The sequence below is a fragment of the Hemitrygon akajei genome, chromosome 9 (assembly GCF_048418815.1).
Source record: "Hemitrygon akajei chromosome 9, sHemAka1.3, whole genome shotgun sequence".
Classification (NCBI taxonomy): Eukaryota; Metazoa; Chordata; class Chondrichthyes; order Myliobatiformes; family Dasyatidae; genus Hemitrygon; species Hemitrygon akajei.
The window spans coordinates 43,370,886-43,393,671 of record NC_133132.1 but is presented as its reverse complement, the minus strand read 5'-3'; the positions used below and the strand labels follow the sequence as shown (position 1 = coordinate 43,393,671).

General features: G+C 42.2%; 1 protein-coding gene across 4 annotated transcripts in view; it reads left to right on the top strand.

Annotated features, from left to right (window-relative positions):
- atg5 (ATG5 autophagy related 5 homolog (S. cerevisiae)) overlaps positions 1-22,786 on the top strand; it is a 164,552-nt gene that overhangs the window by 33,770 nt on the left and 107,996 nt on the right. For all 4 annotated transcript variants that reach the window (XM_073055842.1, XM_073055844.1, XM_073055843.1 and 1 more), the window contains one exon: positions 16,748-16,826. In XM_073055842.1, the coding sequence (XP_072911943.1) occupies positions 16,748-16,826 (79 nt within the window). The remainder of the gene's footprint in view (positions 1-16,747; positions 16,827-22,786) is intronic.

Below are 22,786 nucleotides of genomic sequence, written 5' to 3'. Positions count from 1 at the left end.
ATGGTAACCCTTTCATTCCTGGAATGATTCTAGTGAATCTTCTCCAATGTCAGTATATCCTTTAAAATAAGCAGCTCAAAACTGCACACAATACTCCAAGTGTTGTCTCACGAGTGCCTCAACATCACATCCCTTTCTTATACTCTATATTTCTAGAAATGAATGCTAACATTGCATTCGCCCCCTTCCCCACCGACTCAACCGGGATGTTAACCTTTGAGTAGCCTGCACAAGGGCTCCCAAGTCCCTTTGCATCTCTGCATTTTGAATTCTCTCCCCATCTAAATAAGTCTGCCTGTTTATTTCTTCCACCAAAGTGCGTGACCATATACTTTCCTCCAACATTGTATTTAATTTGTCACTTCTTTGCCCATTCCCCTAAACTCTCTGTTTCTCTGCAGGTTCTCTGTTTCCTCAACACTACCCACTCCTCCACCTATCTTTGTATCATCGGCAAATTTAGCCACAAATCCATTAATCCCGTAGTCCAAATCATTGATATACATTGTAAAAAGCAGCGGTCCCAACACCGACCCCTGTAGAACTCCACTGGTAACCGGCAGCCAGTCAGAATAGGATCCCTTTATTCCCGCTCTCTGTTTTCTGCCGACCAGCCAATGCTCCACCCATGCTAGTAACTCCCCTGTAATTCCATGGGCTCTAATCTTGCTAAGCAGCCTCATATGCAGCAACTTGTCAAAGGCCTTCAAGTACAGGTTTCCCCCGTAATCCGAAGGTAGAGCATTCCTATGAAACTGTTTGTAAACGGAAATGTCGTAAAGTGAAGAAGCAATTACCATTAACTTATATGGGAAAAATTTTTGAGCATTCCCAGACCCAAAAAATAATTGCCAAATCATACCAAATAACACATAAAACCTAAAATAACACTAACATATAGTAAAAGCAGAAATGATATGATAAATATACGCCCTATATAAGGTAGAAATATTGTACATACGGTGTAGTTTCATTTATCAAAATCGGGAAGACAGTAAGCCAAAGTTGATTTGGCGAAAAAAAAATTGGCACGTACACGCATGCGCAAACAAATGCCCGCACAAGGTTTCACGGTCATTGTAGTCTTTATTGGGGTAAACACGTATAAAGCGGGCATCTTTTTTTCGTAAAAGCGAAAATCCACTTTGGTTAGCGAAAACAGGTACTAATGTAGGTCTTTCGTAACAGCGAGTTGTCATAAAGCAAACGTTTGAAAAACGGGGGACACCTGTACATCACATCTACTACATCTCCTTTATCTACCCTGTTTGTAATTTCCTCAAAAAAAAATTGCACTAGGTTTGTCAAGCAGGATTTTCCTTTCATGTGGGGCTCTTCCCTCTGCTGCTTTTAGAATTTCCTGTAACTTTTATATCTATTGATGCATCTCTGTATAATTTCCTATTATGCTATTAAACTGAAAAAAATGTAAGCAGTGACAATCACAAAGCATTAATGAATATGGGCCTGGGGGATATTGGATGTGCTGAATCCAGTGGTTTTCTATTGACTGCATATGTAACTACATTGAAGTGGACTGTATCCGCATAATGTTCTTTGTCTTCATTTAAAACAAATAATTGGTCTTGTATTGCAGTACTGATCAGTATTGTAATATTGTAAAGTCCTGCTTAAGTCACTTTAATTGAAAACATGCAATGTTCACTCAAATTCTTGAATTAGTGGAGGATTTTGTAATTCCCTTTGTTCAAATTAGTTCCTTTACAGTTGGGGTTTCATCTTTCCTTTATCCCACTGCACAATTCATCTTTGTCTCTTGTTCTTCATTTCTCACATTGTCTCTGTAGAGGTTAGGTTAAAAATCCAGTTGGAGTGTGAGAATGCCAGATCAAGTGGGGGAGAATCACAGCAGCATCACCCTCTGGCTAAAGAAATTCCTCTTCATCTCTGTTCAAAATGGCCATCCTTTGATTCTGAGGCTTTGTGTCCTCTGGTCTTAGACTCCTCCACTATAGGAAACATCCACTCCACATTGTTTGATAGGTGTCAGTGAGAACTCTGCTCACCGTTCTGAAGTCCAGTGTGTACAGGCCCAGAGCCATCAAACTCTCCTCGTATGGTAAGCCTTTCAATCCCAGAATCATTTTTGTAAACCTCCGGTGAACTCTCTTCAATGTCGGCACATCCATTCTTAGCTAAGGGCCCAAATCTGCTCACAATATTCCAAGTGCTCTATAAAGCCTTAAACACTACATCCTTGCTCTTATATTCTAATCCTCTCTAAATGAATGCTAACATTGCAGTTGCCTTCCTCACTACCGACTCAACCTGCAAGTTAACCTTTAGAAAAACCTGCACAAGGAATCCCAAGTCCCTTTGTTAATGTATTGGATGAAAGACCCTGCAGCACGACGTGATGCAAGAGCTTCAACAGAAACACTGACATTTCCTTCCCTCCCACTGATGCTGTTGAGTCCGCTGTTCCTCCAGTAGACTGCTTGCTGCTCCAAACCGTATGCTGCTGTGATTCTCCCTCACTTGATCTGACATTCTCACTGGATTTCTAACCTAACCTGCCCAGAGTCAATGTGAGAGATGAAGAATGAGCGACAAAGATGAATTGAGCAGTGGGATAAAGGAAATATGAAGGCCCAATTGTAAAGGAACTAATTTGAACAAAGGGAATTACAAAATTCTCCATTAATTTAAGAATCCAGTGAACATTGCATATTTTCAATTAATGTGACATAAGCAGGACTTTACAATATTACAATACTGATCAGTTCTGCAGTACAAGACAAACTTTTTGAAAATGGACGTGAGGATGTCAAAGAACATTGTGAGGATACAATCCATGTCAATGTAGTGGTTGTGGAGGCCAAGTCATTGGGTTTATTTAGGCATAGGTCAGTGGATTCTTGAGAAGTTAGGGCAAGAAGGGATATGGAAGATAGGTAGGAGATTGGGGCTGAGAGGGAAAATGGAGCTGACTGGATGGGCCAAATTACCTAATTCTGCTCCTCTATTTTAAGTCTTATTATTTTGTCTCTCTTCCCTAATCACACAGGGAAGAGCTGACTGTAGCTCCATAATGCAATATTTGCAGTGTTTGATATCTCCAGTGTGCTGATTGGCTTGCATTTGGGCCCAAGATCAGGAACCACTGTAGTAATCTGTTCTTGCTGAATTTGATGGAACTAATTTGAACAAAGGGAATTACAAAATTCTCCATTAATTTAAGAATCCAATGAACATTGTATATTTTCAGTTAAAGTGACAATAGTAAAATGTTTCATGATCTTTGCAACCGTGGCAATTAATGCCAATTTAAAAGAAAAATAGAATATTGCTTAGCGAATTAGTTTTTAGCCGAGCTTATCAAAGTCAAAGTTGAGTTTATTCTTGTGTACGTGAGCAATGTGTATTATCTGAACAACATGGAACAAATTGGTTCTTCCTGATTGCAGTACTGAGGCTTCTTTTACAAAGACTGGTTACGTTTGAGGACATAGCTGCTTGAAAATGGCAACACAAGCAGAATGGTGTAACAGGCATGGCACGTAAGGTAGCATGGTAGCATAGTGGTTAGCACAATGCTTTACAGTTCAGGAGACCTGTGTTCAATTCCTGCAGCTGCCTGTAAGGAGTTTATACGTTCTCCCTGTGACCGCACGGATTTCCTCCCACAGTCCAAAGATGTACTGGTTGATAGGTTAATTGGTCATTGTAAATTGTCCTGTGATTAGGCTGGGGTTAAATCGGGAGGTTGCTGGGCAGTGAGGCTTGAAGGGCCAGAAGGGAAAATGCTGTACTGTATCTCGATAAAGAAAAGAATATTGTCAGGAGTGTATATAACTTTGGTTAGGCTGCATTTGGAGTATTGTGTACAGTCCTGGTCCCCACATTACAGGAAGATATGGAGGCTCTGGAGAGGGTGCAGAAGCGCTTCACCAGGACGTTGCCCAGATTAGAGAGTATTAGCTACAAGGAGAGATTGGACAAACTTAAACTGTTTCCTTTGGACTGTGGGAGGCCGAGGGGAAATCTGTTGGACGTTCATAGAGTATTGTACTAATCAGAATCAGATTTAATATCACCAGGATATGTTGTGAAATTTGTTAACTTTATGGTACCAGTACAATGAAATACATGATAAATATGAGGGGAAAAACTGAGTTACATTAATTATCTGTCTATTACATAATTCAGTTTAAAATAAGTAGTGGAAAATAACAGAAATAAAAGGTAGTGAGGTGGTGTTCATGGGTTCAATGTCAATTTAGAAATCAGATGGCAGAGAGGAAGGAGCTTTCTGAATCGCTGAGTGTGTGCCTTCAGACTTCTGTACCTCCTTCCCAAAAACTGAGTTAAGAGGGCATGCCCTGGGTGTTGAGCGATGGATACTTAATGATGGACACTACCTTCCTAAGGCCCTGCTTCTTGAAGATCTCTTGGATACTAAGGAGGCTGGTACCCATGACTAATTGTTGGCAGAATTTCAGATTGTGACAAAAGGGTGTACAGGAGCAAGATACACCAGTTAGTTGAGTGGTGTCACAGCAACAACTTTGCACTCAAAGTCGGCAAGACCAAAAATCTGATTGTGGACTTCAGGAAGGGTATGACGCTGACTAAAGCTGACTAATTTTACAAGTTTCTGTAACTTATTTTGAGCTCGTGCAGTAGCTCACTCATACCAGATAATGATGCAGCCAATCAGCATGTTGTCCACAGTACATTTGTAGAAGTTTTTGAGTGTTTTAGTTGACAAACCAAATCTAAAACTAATGAAATACAACCGCTGTCTAGCTTTCTTTATAGCTGCATCAACACGTAAACAGGTTAGGTCCTCGGAGGTATTGACACCCAGGAACTTGAAATTGCTCTTTCTCTCTCCACTTCTGATCCCTATATGAAGATTGGTTTGTGTTCCCTTGTCATACCTTTCCTGAAGTCCACAATCAGCTCTTTCGTCTTGCCAACATTGAGTGCAAAGTTGTTGCTGTGACACCATTCAACTAACTGGTATATCTTGCTCCTGTACACCCTTTTGTCACAATCTGAAATTCTGCCAGCAGTGATTGTATCATCAGCAAATTTGTAGATGCAGTTTGAGCTATGCTGAGGCACACAGTTTTGGGTCCAGAGAGAGAAGAGCAGTGGGCTAAGCACACATTCCTGAGGAGTGCCAGTTTTGATTGTCAGTGAGGTGGAGATTTTATTTCCAATCCACACAGATTGTTGTCCTCTGGTTAGGAAGTCGAGGATCGAGGATCCAGTTGCAGAGGGAGGTACAGAGGCCTAGGTTCTGTAGTTCTACTCAGGAAGTACTAGCAAGCCAGTCAGCATTTGTAGAAAGAAAAATGGATCACTGATTGAGGGCTTATACAGTACTGTGCAGGAAGGAGATTGAGCAGGAATGAGGGCTTATACAGTACTGTGCTTAGGGTGCCTCAGACTTTTGCACAGTGCTGTATTAGTCAATGTGGAGTAAAGAGCAAGTTTGTAAATCTAGCAGGAGTAAAGAATGTTGGAAGGAATGGTGAGGGTAGAGCACTGAGGGAGGGGTGTGGGACAGATGCCAGGGACAGGGGGTAGCACAAGTGTAGACATTCTCAATCCTCAGAGATGAGGCAAAATCATTTGATTCCAAGCAATTGGTTTATTGATCATTACAGAATGTCTCTTTGGTGCTTCCGTCTCCCTTTCCCTTTTCCCAACCGTAATCCCCCTCTCCCTGATCCCTTCCCACTCTTAGTCCACAATAGAGACCCATATCAGAATCAGGTTTATCATTACCTTCGTATTTCATGAAATTTATTTTTGTTTTTGTGGCAGCAGTAAAGTGCAATACATAAAATTACAATACTGTGCAAAAGTCTTAGCACTATGGCTATATACATGTGCCCAGAATTTCTGCACATTACTGTAGGTGTATGCTTGAATAATTACCAAGTGATCTGTGGACTCAGTTTTATTCATTTTCTGATATGGATTACAGAACAGGTTGATATCCAAGTTTTACTGACAAGCTAGACATACAGTATATGTGTGTGTGGCAAGTTGAAAAGGAAAGAGCACGTAACTAACATAGTGGCAGAAAGAGGGCAACTTCATTGCACTTTGGACTGGGGAAAGTTTTTTTTAAGTAAGACTGAGGATTTTGAACTGAGCAGCATCTAAGACTCCATAATTACTGAGCACATGTCCTAAAGCTTTACCTTTTAAACTTCTACTTTCCTTTTTGATTTCTCACTCTCTTGTCCTCATTTCATAGTTTTTCATGTTCATTTGTTTTCTATCTGTCTCATCTGCAGTTCCTCATGGTCAAAACCAATCTGATAGAGTGAGGGAATATTTGATCTATCTCAAAGGGCCTGGAATGTAAAGGCTGCAGAGGCTTGCTGGGGTTATACCAAGTGACGGACTGCATGGAGTTCAGAGCAGGAAACATTCATTTCTTATTTTCCTAATGTCATCCTTCTGTGATTTTTTTTTCATTGGTTTAACTCTGAAATTTATGTTTAAACAGAGTTTAAAGGCGATCTTTTGAATGAGTCAGCATCAGGGTGACCAAAAATATTAGGTCTTGTATTAAACCAATTAGCTGATTGCAGCAAATGTGATGTGGGATTGGGGTGAAACAGAGCCTGTAACTGTAGCTTATTTTTGGGCATGTTTTCTATTGTAATTTGCAACTTTTCCAGACATTAACTGTAACATTATAATTTCCTTTTGCCTTGTATTTTCGTCCTTTTGGCTCAGGTACTTTCTACATATTACAGACTACAATATTCACCTTGCTGTCTTTCCCACCTTTCCACAGCTTTTCTCTGACTTAAAATGAACCCATCCATTTCTGGAGGGATATCATTTACCTGGAATATGTTTTTTTTTAAATTATTCTTCAAGATGGAACAGTCTAATCCTTCTCCTGTGTCACTGAATACTAACTTTTTTACCTATAATTCCATCTCAGACACACTTGTTTAGTGTAATCCATATCCAATTTGCCATTATTCTCTCCAACAGCTTGGAGGAGTAATTTTCTATTGTTACTCTCAACAGCACAAATTTACATTGCTCTGTTCCATTGCTATGTTAAATACTCCACAAATATTTCAAACTGAGCCAACAACACACACAAAATGCTGGTGGAACACAGCAGGCCAGGCAGCATCTATAGGGAAAAGCACTGTTGACGTTTCGGGCCGAGACCCTTCGTCAGGACTAACCGAAAGGAAAGATAGTAAGAGATTTGAAAGTAGTGGGGGGAGGGGGAAATGCGAAATGATAGGAGAAGACCGGAGGGGGTGGGATGAGGCTAAGGGCTGGAAAGGTGATTGGCGAAAGTGATACAGAGCTGGAGAAGGGAAAGGATCACGGGACAGGAGGCCTCAGGAGAAAGAAAGGGGGGGGGGGAGAGCACCAGAGGGAGATGGAGAACAGGCAAACAACTAAATATGTCAGGGATGGGGTAAGAAGGGGAGGAGGGGCATTAACGGAAGTTAGAGAAGTCAGTGTTCATGCCATCAGGTTGGAGGCTACCCAGCCAGTATATAAGGTGTTGTTCCTCCAACCTGAGTTTGGATTCATTTTGACAATAGAGGAGGCCATGGATAGACATATCAGAATGGGAATGGGACGTGGAATTAAAATGTGTGGCCACTGGGAGATCCTGCTTTTTCTGGCGGACCGAGCGTAGGTGTTCAGCGAAACGGTCTCCCAGTCTGCATCGGGTCTCACCAATATATAAAAGGCCACACCGGGAGCACCGGACGCAGTATACCACACCAGCCGACTTACTGGTGAAGTGTCGCCTCACCTGGAAGGACTGTGTGGGGCCCTGAATGGTAGTGAGGGAGGAAGTGTAAGGGCAGGTGTAGCACTTGTTCCGTTTACAAGGATAAGTGCCAGGAGGGAGATCGGTGGGAAGGGATGGGGGGGACGAGTGGACAAGGGAGTTGCGTAGGGAGCAATCCCTGCGAAAAGCAGAAAGAGGGGGAGAGGGAAAAATGTGTTTGGTAGTGGGATCCCGTTGGAGGTGGCGGAAGTTACGGAGAACTATACGTTGGACCTGGAGGCTGGTGGGGTGGTAGGTAAGGACAAGGGGAACCCTATCCCGAGTGGGGTGACGGGTGGATGGGGTGAGGGCAGATGTGTGGGAAATGGGAGAGATGCGTTTGAGAGCAGAGTTGATGGTGGACTAAGGGAAGCCCCTTTGTTTAAAAAAGGAAGACATCTCCTTCGTCCTGGAATGAAAAGCCTCATCCTGAGAGCAGATGCGGCGGAGACGGAGGAATTGTGAGAAGGGTAGCTGTGAGAGTCTGTAGGCTTATAGTAGATATCAGTAGATAGGCCGTCTCCAGAGATGGAGACAGAAAGATCAAGAAAGGGGAGGGAGGTGTCGGAAATGGACCAGGTAAATTTGAGGACAGGGTGAAAGTTGGAGGCAAAGTTAATGAAGTCGACGAGCTCAGCATGCGTGCAAGAGGCAGCGCCAATGCAGCGAAGGAAAAGAGGGGGACGGATACCCGTATAGACTTGGAACATGGACTGTTCCACAACGCCAACAAAAAGGCAGGCATAACTGGGACCCATGTGGGTGCCCATGGCTACACCCTTGGTTTGGAGGAAGTGGGAGGAGCCAAAGGAGAAATTATTGAGAGTAAGAACTAATTCCGCTAGACGGAGGAGAGTGGTGGTAGAGGGGAATTGGTTAGGTCTGGAATCCAAAAAAAAGCGAAGAGCTTCGAGACCATCTCGGTGGGGGATGGAGGTATATAGGGACTGGACGTCCAGGGTGAAAATAAGATGGTGGGGGCCAGGGAACTTAAAATCATTGAAAAAATTCAAAGCATGAGAAGTGTCACGAACATAGGTGGGAAGAGATTGAACAAGGGGGGATAAGACAGTGTCAAGGTATGCAGAAATGAGTTCAGTGGGGCAGGAGCAAGCTGAGACAATAGGTCTACCTGGACAGGCAGGTTTGTGGATCTTGGGTAGGAGGTAGAAACGGGAAGTGCGGGGTGTGGGAACTATGAGGTTGGTGGCAGTGGATGGGAGATCCCCAGAGCTGATAAGGTTGGTGATGGTATAGGAGACAATGGCCTGGTGCTCCTTAGTGGGGTCATGATCAAGGGGTAAATAAGAGGAGGTATCAGAGAGTTCTCGCTGTGCCTCGGCCAGGTAGAGGTCAGTACGCCAGACAACAACAGCTCCCCCCTTATCAGCAGGTTTTATAGTGAGGTTGGGATTGGTGCGGAGGGAACGGAGAGCAGAGCATTCGGAAGGAGTGAGGTTGGAATTGGAACAGGGTGTGGTGAAGTCAAGACGGTTGATGTCCCGTCGGCAATTAGCAATAAAGAGATCCAGAGCAGGCAGAAGACCAGAGCGGGGTGTCCATGAAGAGGAGGAGTGTTGAAGACGGGAGAAGGGGTCACCGGTGGGGGTAGGAGAGTCCTTGTCAAAGAAGTAAGCTTGGAGACGGTGCCGGCGGAAGAAGAGTTCAGCGTCATGGCGTACACGGAACTCACTGAGGTGTGGGCGAAGGGGGACAAAGCTGAGGCCCTTACTGAGGACAGAGCGCTCTGCCTCAGAGAGTTGAAAGTCAGAGGGAATGGTAAAGACCCGGCACGGATGAGAGATGGGATCAGAGGCGGGAGGGAGGCTGGTAGAGGGAAGGGTTGGGGTGAGAGGAAGATGGAGCCTCTGAGGGCCCAGGAGCTGAAGATGGGATCTGAGGGAGAGGGGATTGTATAGATAGATAGATAGATACTTTATTCATCCCCATGGGGAAATTCAACTTTTTTTTCCAATGTCCCATACACTTGTTGTAGCAAAACTAATTACATACAATACTTAGTAAAAAAATATAGTGGTCCCGTCCCATGATCCTTTCCCTTCTCCAGCTCTGTATCACTTTCGCCAATCACCTTTCCAGCTCTTAGCTTCATCCCACCCCCTCCAGTCTTCTCCTATCATTTCGCATTTCCCCCTCCCCCCACTACTTTCAAATCTCTTACTGTCTTTCCTTTTGGTTAGTCCTGACGAAGGGTCTCGGCCCAAAACGTTGACAGATCTTCTCCTTATAGATGCTGTCTGGCCTGCTGTGTTCCACCAGCATTTTGTGTGTGTTGTTGTTTGAATTTCCAGCATCTGCAGATTTCCTCGTGTTTGCTCAAACTGAGCCATATCTTTTATATCAGTACTTTCATCAATTACAATTGAGAAAACTGCCAATAAACAGTTCTTCCTCCTGCAATTGACTGCCCTTGTTTTCATTAACATTATTGATTCTCTTAGCATGTGCATTTCTTTAGAGACTGGTTATGTTGTCTTTTATTGGCCACTATTCAATGGAGCTCAGATAATGTTGCAGGCACAGCTATGTCATCACTACTCCTCTTCCTGTGTGCTAGGGTTTCCTATTTTGGGTTGCTTCTCGGTGTTTTTGAACTTTGTATTCTTTAACCACGGTTGACTATTGCTTGAAGACTTTCCATTCGTGATTACAAAGAAATTCAAAAAACAGTAATTGCCATCTTTCAGACATAGTTCAAAAAGTTCAAAGTATGTACGTATTACCATATACTATCTTGAGATTCATTTACTTGCAGGCATTTACAGGAAAAAATAATTTCAGTGGAATTTTATTTTTTTAAAATGCGCACAAACGGACAGGACTGACAAGTAACTGATGTACAAAGGAAGACATGAAATGCAAATAAAAATAATTCTGAGGACATGGTTGTAAAGAGTCCTTGAAAGTGAGCCTATCAGTTCAGAGTAGTGCTGATTGAAGTTATCCACACCCGTTCATGAGCCTAGTGGTTGTAGAGTAAGAATTGTTCCTGAACCTTGTGGTGTGAGACCAAAGAGTTCTGTGCCTCCTGCCCAGTGATAGTTGTGAGAAGAGGGCAGACTTAGATGGCACAAGTCAATTGTGAATGCTTCTTTCTAGTGACAGTGCTCCCTGTAAATGTATTCAATTGTAGGGAGAGCTTTGCCTATAGCTCTGTATTACTTCCTTTAGCCTTCTCCATTCCTGTTTCCATATAAAGCTCCGATTCAACCAGTTAGGATACTCTCCACTGTGTGTCTATGGAAATTTTTCAAAGTTTTTGGTGACATGTCGAATCTGTGCAAGCTTCTAATAAAGTAGAGGTGCTGTTGTCTGTTTCTTTTTTTAAAAACCTATTTCTCTGGCAGGGATTTTCCACCCTGCACTAGATGATCCCTTCTCCTGTCTTAAACCCTTCTCCTCTTCCTGGACACCCTGCCCTGGTCTTCTGTCTGCTTCGGACCTTTTCATTGCCAACTGCTGACAGGACATTAACCGTCTAGACTTTAACACTCCCCTCTCCTATTCCAAACGCTTGGCTCTCCATTCCCTCAGCACCAATCCTAATCTCACCATCAAACCCACTATAGGAGGTGCTCTACCTTGCCGGGGTCCAGCACCAACTCTTGACACCTCCTCTTTCTTGTCCCTCGAACAGGACCTCAGTAAGGAACACCAGGCCATCGTCACCAACCTTATTGACTCTGGGGATCTCGCATCCACTGCCACCAACTTCATAGTTCCCGCACCTCCCGTTTCTGCCTCCTACCCAAGATCCATAAGCCGGCAAGTCCAGATAGACCCATTGTTTCAGCTTGTTCCTGCCCCATTGAATGCATATTGGCTTACCTTGACTCTTTTTTATTCACCCCCAGTTCAGTCCCTACCTACCCACATCTGTGATGCCTCACACACTCTTGATCTTTTCAAGGATTTCAAGTTCACTGGCTCCCGTCACCTCATTTTTATTATGGATGTCCATCCCCATCCCCCTCCCCCTCCAGGAAGGCCTCAAAGCTCTCTTTTTTTTTCTGGACACCAGTCCTAACCAGTTCCCCTCCATCACTACTCTCCTCTGCCTAGTGGAACTTGTTCACGCTCTCAATATCTCCTTTGGCTTCTTCCACTTCCTTCAATCAAAAGGGCCACTTTTATGGGTCCCAGCCATGCCTGCCTGTTTGTCGGCCACTAGTGACCATCCCACACTTTTCCTACACTACATTGACAACTGCATTGGTGCAGTACCCATGCTGAGCTCGTCGACTTCATCCACTTTGCCTCCAAATTCCACCCTGCCCTTAAATTCACCTGGTCCATTTCTGACACCTCCCTTCCCTTTTTCAATCTCATTGTCTCTATCTCCAGAAGCACCTTATCCACCAGTGTCTATTACAAACCCACAGTCTCACAGCCACCTAGACTACACCTTGTCCCACCCTACTACTTATAAAAATGCCATCCCCTTTTCTCAATTCTTCCGTCTCTGCTGCATCTAGTCTCAGGATGAGGCTTTTCATTCTAGCACAAAGGAAATGTCCTTTTTTTTTCCAAAGAAAGGTGCTTCTGTTCCTCCACCACTGCCCTCAACCACATCTCTTCCATTACACGCACGTCTGCTCTTACCCCATCCTCCTGCCAGCCTACCAGGGATAGGGTTCCTCTTGTCCTCACCTACCACCCCACCACACTCCACATCCAGCATATAATTCTCCAAAATTACTGCCATCTCCAACAAGATCCCACCACCAAGCACATCTTTCCCCTACCCCCACTTTCTGCTTTCCGCAGGGGTCGCTCCCTACACGACTGCATTGTCCATTTGTCCCTCCCCACTGTTCTCCCTCCTGGCACTTGCCCTTGCAAGCGGAACAAGTGCTACACCTGCCCGTACACCACCTTCCTCACTACCACCCAGAGCCCTAAATAGTCCTTCCGGGTGAGGTGACACTTCATCTGTGAGTCTGTTGGGGTCATTTACTGTGTTTAGTGCTGCCGATGTGGCCTCCTTCGCTGAGCATCTATGCTCCATCTGCCAGATTAAGCGGGATCTCCCAATGGCCACCCATTTTAATTCTACTTCCCATTCCCAAACCAATATGCCCATCTGTGGCCTCCTCTACTGTTGTGACGAGGCCACACTTAGGTTGGAGGATCAACACCTTGTATTCCATTTGGGTAGTCTCCCAACCTGATGGCATGAACATTGGTTTCTCAAACTAGTGGTAATGCCCCCCCCATTACCCATCCCCTTTCCCCTCTTTCACCTCATCTCACCAGTCAACTTCCCAACTCCAAGTTTCACCCATCACCTGGTCTCTCTCCCCTCCCCTCACCTTTTAAATCTGCTCCTCAGCTTTATTTTTCGCCAGTCCTGTCGAAGGGTTTGGGCTCGAAATGTCGACTGTACTTTTTTTCCATAGATGCTGCCTGGCCTGCTGAGTTCCTCCAGCATTTTGTGTGTGCTGACGTTGAGTGAGAAGTCGCTTTGACGCCTCTCAACTAGACTTTCAATCTCCGACCTGTATGCCAATTTGTCATCTCCTTGGATTTGGCTAACAAGAGTGGTGATGTCAGCAAACTTAAATGCGTCTTTGGAGCAGTACTTAACCACACAATCATCATTATAAAGTGAGTCTATCTGGAGGCTAAGCGCACAGCCCTGTGGTGCACCTGTGCTGATGGTGAGTGGAGGAGATGTTGTTGCCAACCTGGAGTATCTGGGGTCTGCCAGTGAGGAAATCAAAGACCCAATTGCACAAGGAGGTACCAAGGCCCAGATCTTGGAGCTTACTGATGAGTTTAAGGTGACAGTAGTTTTGAATGATGAGTTGTCATTGAAGAGCATCTTAATGTATGCATCTTCACTGTCCTGTTGTTCTAGGGCTGAGTGAAGAACCAATTAAATGGCATCTGCTGTTGACCTGTTTTGAAGGTCAGCAAATTTGAAGGATCCAGGTAACTCCTTGGGTATTGTCCTCTTGTGACAAAAAATTCTAAGACTTCTGCTGTGAGACATTTAATGTATAAAGGGAGAAATTTTCTTATTGCTCTGAGTTGATTCAGGTTTGTAATTAAAGTATGGTTTATAAATGCTTATGTTGCTGATGCAATTCATGAGATTATTAATAAAACTCCAGTAGTACTTTAAAAATACAGGTTAATGAATCACTGAAATTTAATTTTACTTTTTAGTTCTGAGTCAAGAGTGAAAACACTTGTCTGAAGTAAGACAATAAGATGTAGGAGCTGATTAAGAACATTTGGTACATTGATTCTGCTCCATCATTCAATCATAGCTGTTTTTTTTAATTAACCTAATTCTTTGGCATTCTCTCTGTGACCCTTAATCCCCTTACCAGTTAAGTATCTCTGTCTGTGTAATGTGGTTGAAAGGGAACTGAGTCACTGGATCCAACTTGCCCTCAGCCAAGTGATTATAGCTCCTAGTTCACAGGCTAGAACTTTTGCAGTAGAGCAGATGCGATTGTTCCACTGCACTAAGATGACGTGGGAATTAAGGAAAAAAAATGTAAAGGCCTATGACTTTAAAAGATCAGTTAACAACTGCGGTAAAAATTGTACTATAGAATGATACAAATGAGAGTTGTAGAATGTAATTCAGATCATTAGTTAAGGTGCATTTCAAGTAGCATGTCATAGAGGTATAACTCAAAAAAAGGCCCTTTGGCCCCTCTAGTCCACGGCAAAACCATATAAACTGCCTCCTCCCATCGACCTGCACCAGGACCACAGCCCTCCATATCCCTACTATCCATGTACCTATCAAACTTCTCTTAAATGTTGAAAAGAAGCTTGCATGCACCACTTGTGCTGGCAGCTCATTCCACTTTCTCACGACCCTGTAAGTGGAGAAATTTTCCCTCGTGTTCCACTTAAGCTTCTCACCTTTCACCTTTAAACCATGACCTCTAGTTGTCCCACCTAATCTCAGTGAAGAAAGCCAGCTTGTATTTATCCTATCTATATTCCTCATACTTCTATCAAATCTCCTCTCAATCTTTTACATTCTAAAAAAAAATAGTCCTAACCTATTCAATCTTTCATTATAACTTGGGTCCTCCGGACCTAGCAACATCCTTGTAAATTTTCTGTTCACCAGCTCAACTTTGTTTACATCTTTCCTGTAGGTAGATGACCAAAACTACATCAGACCTCACCAGCATCTTGTACAACTTCAACATAAGATCCCATCTTCTGTACACAATATATTGATTTATGAAGACGAATGTGCTTTCTTTATGACCCTATCTACCTGTGATGCCACTTTCAACAAATGATGGACCTGTATTCCCAGATACCTTGTTTCTACCACACTCCTCAGTACCCTACCATTCACTGTGTAAGATCTACCTTGATTGGTCCTATGGAAGTGCAAAACCTCATACTTGTCTGCATTAAATTCCATCTGCCTTTTCTCAGCCCATTTTTTCACCTGGTGCAGATCCCTCTGCAAGCCATGATAGCTTTCCTCACTGTCTACTACAGCCCCAAACTTGGGGTCATCTGCAAATTTGCTGATCCAGTTAACTGCATTATCATCCAGTGGTACACCACTGGTCACAGGCCTCCAGTCATAGAGACAACACTCTCCTACCACTCTCTGGCTTCTCCCACAAAGCCGATGTCCAATCCGATTTACTACCTCATCCTGAATACCGAGTGACTGAACCTTCTTGACCAGCCTCTCGTGTGGGACCTTGTCAAATGCTTTACTAATTCAGATCGTTAGTCAAGGTGCATTTAACATGCACTACATAGGATCTTAAGCTGAATTCAGTATTACATTTGAAGGAAATGTTCATATCTGTGCAGATCTCAACCAACAGCCAAGTGACTAATTGGTATGTTGGTAACCACAGGATTTCAGCAGTGCCAAGTCTCTTTTGGCATCTTTGTCTGTCCAATGACACTGGGTAGGGAAATTACCTGCTAAATTTTGTGCAAATACTGCAGGTATGTTCAAATTACTGGAAGAAATTGTTTATCAGGAGTAAGATGGGTAAAGAACATTTTTAATTGTTTAATTAGGTCTGTCAAAATGCTTTGTGTTCAGCTTAAGTCTCTCACAGAAATTCACACCCACAGGAGGAACTCAGCAGGTCAGGCAGCACTAATGGAGGGGAATAACGATCGGATGACGTGCTGGACTGAGACGCTTCACCAGTTCCAAAATGTCAACCGTTTATCGGCTTCCATAGATGTTGCTTGACCTGCTGAGTTTTTCCAGTATTTGGGGTTTGTTACTCTGGACTTCCAGCATCTGCAGAATCACTTGTGTTTAGTCGGCTTAAGTATTTTTTAAACCACCGTTTAAAATTCCAGGTGCTTGTGACCTTCACAGTCATTGAACTTAAATAGCGGATATGGGTGATGATGAATTGAAGTTGGGCAGGCCTAAGTCCTGTACTTGTCCAGACAACCACGTAAGCCGTGCGAGGTCCTTTCTGCCCTGCCATTTGCTGATGTGCTGGGAAGTGATCTCCCTGTGGAAGTCCGTGCCTGGATTCGTGCTGAGACAAATGGTGGGCCAGGCCACGGTTATCTGCCACATTCATGGGTAACTAAAGATCCCCACCCCACTTTATTCCATGTAACTGGACTGATCCATTCGGGTGCCCAGTTTCATGGTTCATAACCAACTTTTACGCTTTTTTTTAAACAAAACAGGTAACACCTACTGTTCTTCATAGTCTTACAGTGTCATTCATTGTTCTGTGACCAAAGTGCAAATGTGAACCTAAGTGTTTCAAGTGCTGCATTTAATATGAGCAGTTTTCCTGTGCTTTAGACTAAAAAATTGTGTGGCCAATGAATTCATTTTTAATCACAATATTTAAATATTCTAAAAATGCTTCCGACGATGACTGCATGAAATATAAATTTTCATTTTCAGTTACTAGTGTTGTCTTTGTTTTTCATCAGGCATTATCCTATTGGTTTACTTTTTGATCTGCATGCATCGAACACTGTACTGCCATGGAACGTTATAGTTCACTTTAAGGTAACTTTACACTTTTCACCCCTATATAGTTTTAAACTGCAGAATTGCAAGCATGTGATTATGATTTATTTATAGGCATATTGTACATGTGTATAATCTGCTTGAGGAATTGGAACATTTAAATTGAATGGATACTCACTGCCTATTACCTCATTTCTGAATTTTGCACTTGGGTTGACCCTACTTGCTTCAAGTCAGCATGGTTTCTTTCAGAGAAATCTTGCCTGACAAATCTTTGGAATTCTTTGAGGAAGTAACAGGCAGGATAAACAAAGGAGAGTCAGTGGATGTTGTTCATTTGGATTTTCGGAAAACCTTTGACAAGGTGCTGTACATGAGGCTGCTTAACAAGATAAGAGCCCATGGTATTATAGGAAAGACACCAGCATGGATGGAAGATTGGCTGACTGGCAGGAGGCAAAGAGTGGGGAATAAAGGGTGCCCTTTTTTGTTGGCTGCCAGTGACTGTGGGTGTCTGTATTGGGACCACATCTTTTAACATTATATGTCAGTGATTCGTATGAAGAAATTGATGGCTTTGTGGCCAAGTTTGCAGATAATAAGATAGATGGAGGAGCAGGTAGCAATGATGGATGGAAGCAATGAGTCAGCTCTCTAAAGATTAACTTGCAGGGTGAGTTCGTGGTTAAAGAAGGCAAACACAGTGTTAGCATTCATTTCAAGAGGACTAGAATACAGGAGCAAGGATGTGATACTGAGGCTTATAAGGCATTGGTTAGACTGCACTTGGAGTATTGTGAACAGTTGAGTCCCTTAACTAAGAAAAGATGTGTTAGTGTTGGAGAGGACCCAGAGGAGGTTCACAAGAATGATTGTGGGAATGAAGGAGTTAATGTATGAGCATTTGCCTCTGGGCACCTCAGTCAAAACCTATCGAATATTGAAAGGCCTAGACAGTGAATGTGGAGGGGACGTTTACTTTGGGTAAGTCTAGGAACAGAGGGCACAGCGTTAGAGTAGAGGGGTGTCCACATAGATCAGATGAAGGGTAATTTCTTTAGCCAGAGGGTGCTGATTATGTATAATTCATTTCCACAAATGGTTGTGGAGACCAAGTCATTTAAAATGTATATTTAAAATGGAAGTTGATAGGTTCCTGATTAGTCAGGGTATCAAAGGTTGCAGGGAGAAAACATGAGAATGGGGTTGAGAGGGATAATAAATCAACCAGGAAGGAATGGCAGAACAGACTCGATGGGCTGAGTGGCCTAATTCTGCTCTTATGTCTTATGGTCTGCTGGTCCAAATTGTAATATTTGGATTGTCCCAATGTAAATGGCAGCAAATATGGGGATAGAATCACCAAATGCTTGAAATTCATTGTATATCTGAAGGCAGTATTTTATGTGTGATCATTTAATGCATTCTGTATTAAAACTCTGCCACTAACTATGTTATACCATTGCCTAAGAGCAAGCTGATCTACATTTTCTCCCATATTTCTCTGCAAAATAATTACATTTCAGCACCCTGCTCACACTTAATTTTGTTATCAGTTTTCTAGTTAAAGAATAGTCAACAGATTGATTTTGTAAAAGAGATGGAAGGTGTTCATAAATTTATACGTAATTGACTTGCATTACAAAGTAGTTCTAACTAGCTAGCTATTCTCTGAAGTTGTCTTTATCTTTGGTGTAGGTGAGGAAGAACTGTAAATGTGAATACATGACATTATATGAATTGATGTAGTCCATAATCACACTCTGCTATGATGGAAAAAATGATTTATACATTCAAGGAATGTGTATGTCACTTGCAATGCTGGCATTCATTGTTTCTCTGAATATCCCAGAATGGGGGAGGCAGCTGAGAGTCAACTGTGTTACTGGGTTTGAGTCATGTATAGGCCAGATTGGGTATAGCTAACAGACCCATCACTGACAAATGTTAATGAACCAGTTGGGTTTTATGATGATGTGGTAATCTGAGTTATTGATTTTTGAGTCCTTTTTAAAAAATTTAACTTTGAATTTAAATTCTGTAACTGCATGGTGGAATTAAAACTTGTGACCTTTGATCAATGTTTATTTAAAAAAACTTAACCTGTATGATAGGCTTAACTATGGCAAGACATGTACAGCTAGTCCATTTGGCACCTGGGTCATTACCCTTAATAATTGTATTACTGGTTAATACAATATCCTTTCCCTCATTTTTGAACCTGCCACTCTTCAGACTTAGTAACTTTGAATCCTTCTTGTTGCCCTTCAGTTTTTATATTTGATTCCGTCAACCACCCAGGTCCTATACTGGATTTTCCTTCAGGCTCCCAAACTTCACTGTAAGGCACACTGAAAATCTTCTCATCAAATGTATTGGGTGGACCTGGTCATCTGGTTCAAGAACTGATTCAGGGTTGCTATTGCCTTTTTGTGTTGGGAGGTTGTGTTTGGGAAGTTTTGAAACCATTGCAAGTTATAGTTGAAAGAGATTGTAGTCACTGTGAAATGATGATAGAAGGACTTGAATGATTGTCAGTCAAGCATGATACCTTTCTTTCATTGTGCCAAGCTTTGGTATTGTTGGAGTTAAAATAATCCAGAAAAGTGGAGAATATTGGTTTGCAATTTTGACATGCTTTGTAAGCAATAGAAAGGCTTTGTGATTCTTCCAAAAAAAAACCGTAAAGTACCTTGCCTTTGGCATGGTATCATGGAGCCGATGTGTTTGTGGAGACATTGACGTTGGATGATTCAGTCATGTACTGGAGGGAAGTAGATTTGTTTTGAAAGTGCTCATTGCCTTCCTTTAGCCCAACTGTTTTTGTCATTTATCAACCAATTATATATACATTAATACCATTTAATTTTCTTGTAGTTAATTATTGGTGGCTGTTAATAAATTATGCTTTCCTTACTGGTGTGGTCATTGAAAATTATTGACTAGAAACTAATTAATCATTAGTATAAAGAGACTCTTACTGAGTCTGGATTTTTTTTACAGGCTGAAATTTCATTTTGATTTGATCTAATTTTGCTACTTTCAAAATTAAAGGTATTTACATAGGATTCTATATTTCAGATTTGTATTCTCCCTCTCCATGCGGTAATAGAGACACAGAACCGTACGCAGCAACAGACCATTGTCATCTATTTTCTCAATCCTAATTTGGTTTTATTACACTTCATAAATACGTAAAATAATATTGTTGGCGTTAAAATGTCACTGTTGGCAAAATCGCAACAGTTTTCCCACATTAAATTTCCAGCTAAATATTTTCTTGATTCCATTTCATTGGTATTATCCTATGTTGTAAGATAATATGTGACTGTTTACATAGGCTTTCAAGTTTACAATAGTTTGGCCCAACATATCTGTGCCGATTTTGTCAGGGCAATTTAAAACACTTGCGGCATTGTTTTGCATTTTTCTTTTTCTCAAAGTTTAAAAGATGTGGTGCCTCTAACCACAGGAGTGTGTACTTCAGATCTGTGTAAATTTTCCCTATTATAGCTTCAATTTCATGACATGTGAAACTTCCCTTTTCGTCACTTTTTAGCTAACTAACAAGCCTTTGATAATTTTCTAAAGGCCTTCTGCTTTTGTGAGAAATTTGTTAAAACATGCAAGTTAGGGACCTCCATTGGATGCCTTTTTGACTTTAGTGTGAAAAATGAATTTGTGGTGCCGTATTCCTGTGTTCCTTTCTTCCCTTCCCCACTCTCACCTGGAATTCTGAATTATGATGTTTTCATTTTTGGTGGAGGAAGAGATTTCAGTTCTTTTTGTGGGGCATTTTAGTTCAATGCCACCCCAGGTTCTTTTGCTTTTGAAGAAGAAATATGCTGATTTGTGATTGTCTTCATTGGCTGAATGCCCGAATTATCCATGCTAAGATATTAGGAGGAGACCTTGTCTGACATGTACACAGTTTGCATGGTATTCCCAATCTAAGGCCTAGATAGATGGAGTGAATTGAATTGACTTTATTTCTTACATCCTTCACATACATGAGGAGTGCAAGTCTTTACATTACGTCTCTGTCTAAATGTGCAATATGCAATTTATACTAGTTTATAATATTATGTACAACAGGACAGTCAATATAACATAGAAATACAGTTGTGTCAGCATGAATTAATCAGTCTGATGGCCTGGTGGAAGAAGCTGTCCCGCTGTCGGTCCTGGCTTTTATGCTGTGGCACAGTTCCCTGGGTGGTAGCAGCTGGAACAGTTTGTGGTTAGGGTGACTCTGGTCCCCAATGATCCTTCGGGTCTGTCTTGTTACACACCTGTCTTTGTAAATGTCCTGAATATTGGGAAGTTCACATCTACAAATGCACTGGGCTGTCCGCACCACTCTCTGCAGAGTCCTGCGATTGAGGGAAGTACAGCTCCCATACCGGGCAGCGATGCAGCCAGTCAGGATGCTCTCAGTCATGCCCCTATAGAAAGTTCATAGGATTTGGGGGCCCATACCAAACTATTTCAACCGTTTGAGGTGAAAGAGACGCTGTTGTGCCTTTTTCACCACCTAGCCGGTATGTACAGAGCATTTGAGATCCTCAGTGATGTTTATGCTGAGGAACTGTTGGGCTTGAAATTCTGCCCTGTGTTCGTTTAGGAAGAGAGACAACCAACACCGGAATATTACAAAACTTGGGTTTATTGCAGAATTCGTAACTGGCACAGCGAATCGACGGAGTCGCTGGAGAAGGCGCGTTCCGACCCCCCCTTACAATCTGCTCTTATTTATATCCCTTTTCCCCCCAGCACAACCCCCCGCTACATATTAGGTAACATCGGGCACTTGTGTCCATCTTATTGGCCCGATGTCATACACGCACGAGTTACCTGTTTCTTTTGTTTACTGAATCGCGTGACACTAGTAGTTTTGGTGTAGCGGAGTCCCCAGTTTCGCTTCCCCCCTCCCTCTCATTACGTGAGCCACTCCTGACCTGTAATGGCAGTCTCGAATTAACCCTAACATTAACCCTAACAGGAACTTAAAGCTGTTCACCCTCTCAACCCCAAATCCATTGATGTCAATAGGGGCTAGCCTGTCTCCATTCCTCCTGTAGTCCACAACTGGACTTTTGCCATTTCTGTCCGGAGATGTTTCTGACTGCATGATTTCTACAGAGTGTTATTAAATGAGCAAATGAAGAATAGAAGGGTAAGATAACGGTCCATCTTTTCATCCCACACATCCATCCATGTTTTGGATCAATACCACTATGATTTCATACCTCAGTCCCAATCGTGGCCAGTTTTCACAATGGTGTCCTAATCTCAACTCTTCCCTCACAAGTATGGTATCTCATCTTTGGCATAATTTTCTATCCGCGTTGAATGCTTCCTCATGGGTTTCTTTCAACAGTACAATTTTCAAAACTTAATTTACTGTGTCAGAGCGTGATTATTTTGTGTTTGAACATCTACTTTTAGTCAAATTCACTTTATTTTTTGAATGTACCACTCTCTCTTTGTTTCACGTCTTAATAGCCAGTCATGTGACTTGTTTCCTTGCCATATTGTTAATTCTACTATTTGACCAAATTCTACCCAGTTTAGATGAATTCGCCAATTGAAAAAGTATTTGCAGCTTTGAACATAAAGTAGGAATGTAAAATATACCAGAACCGTTCAATCATAGTTCAAAGCCAGAATTTTTCAGCGTTTATATGGGTTGCCATAGTAATTGTAAGACTGGAGGTAACATTGGGAAGATTGTATTATTGCAAAATTGTTCTGGCATTGTACTTGACAAATTCTATATTATATTGTTTACTGTAATGTAACATAAGAGTTCAGAATTTTGAAGAAGTGCTACTGATCAAATCAGCTGCATCTATGGAGTGAACAAAGGGATTCACATTCAGAATTTGACTTGATATACACAATCCACACTGAGAATAATTAAATCATGTCTGTAAATCTAAATTAATCATGCTTTTGAAATTTTCCTGTTTCAGATTTCTAGTCTCCACAGTTGTTTT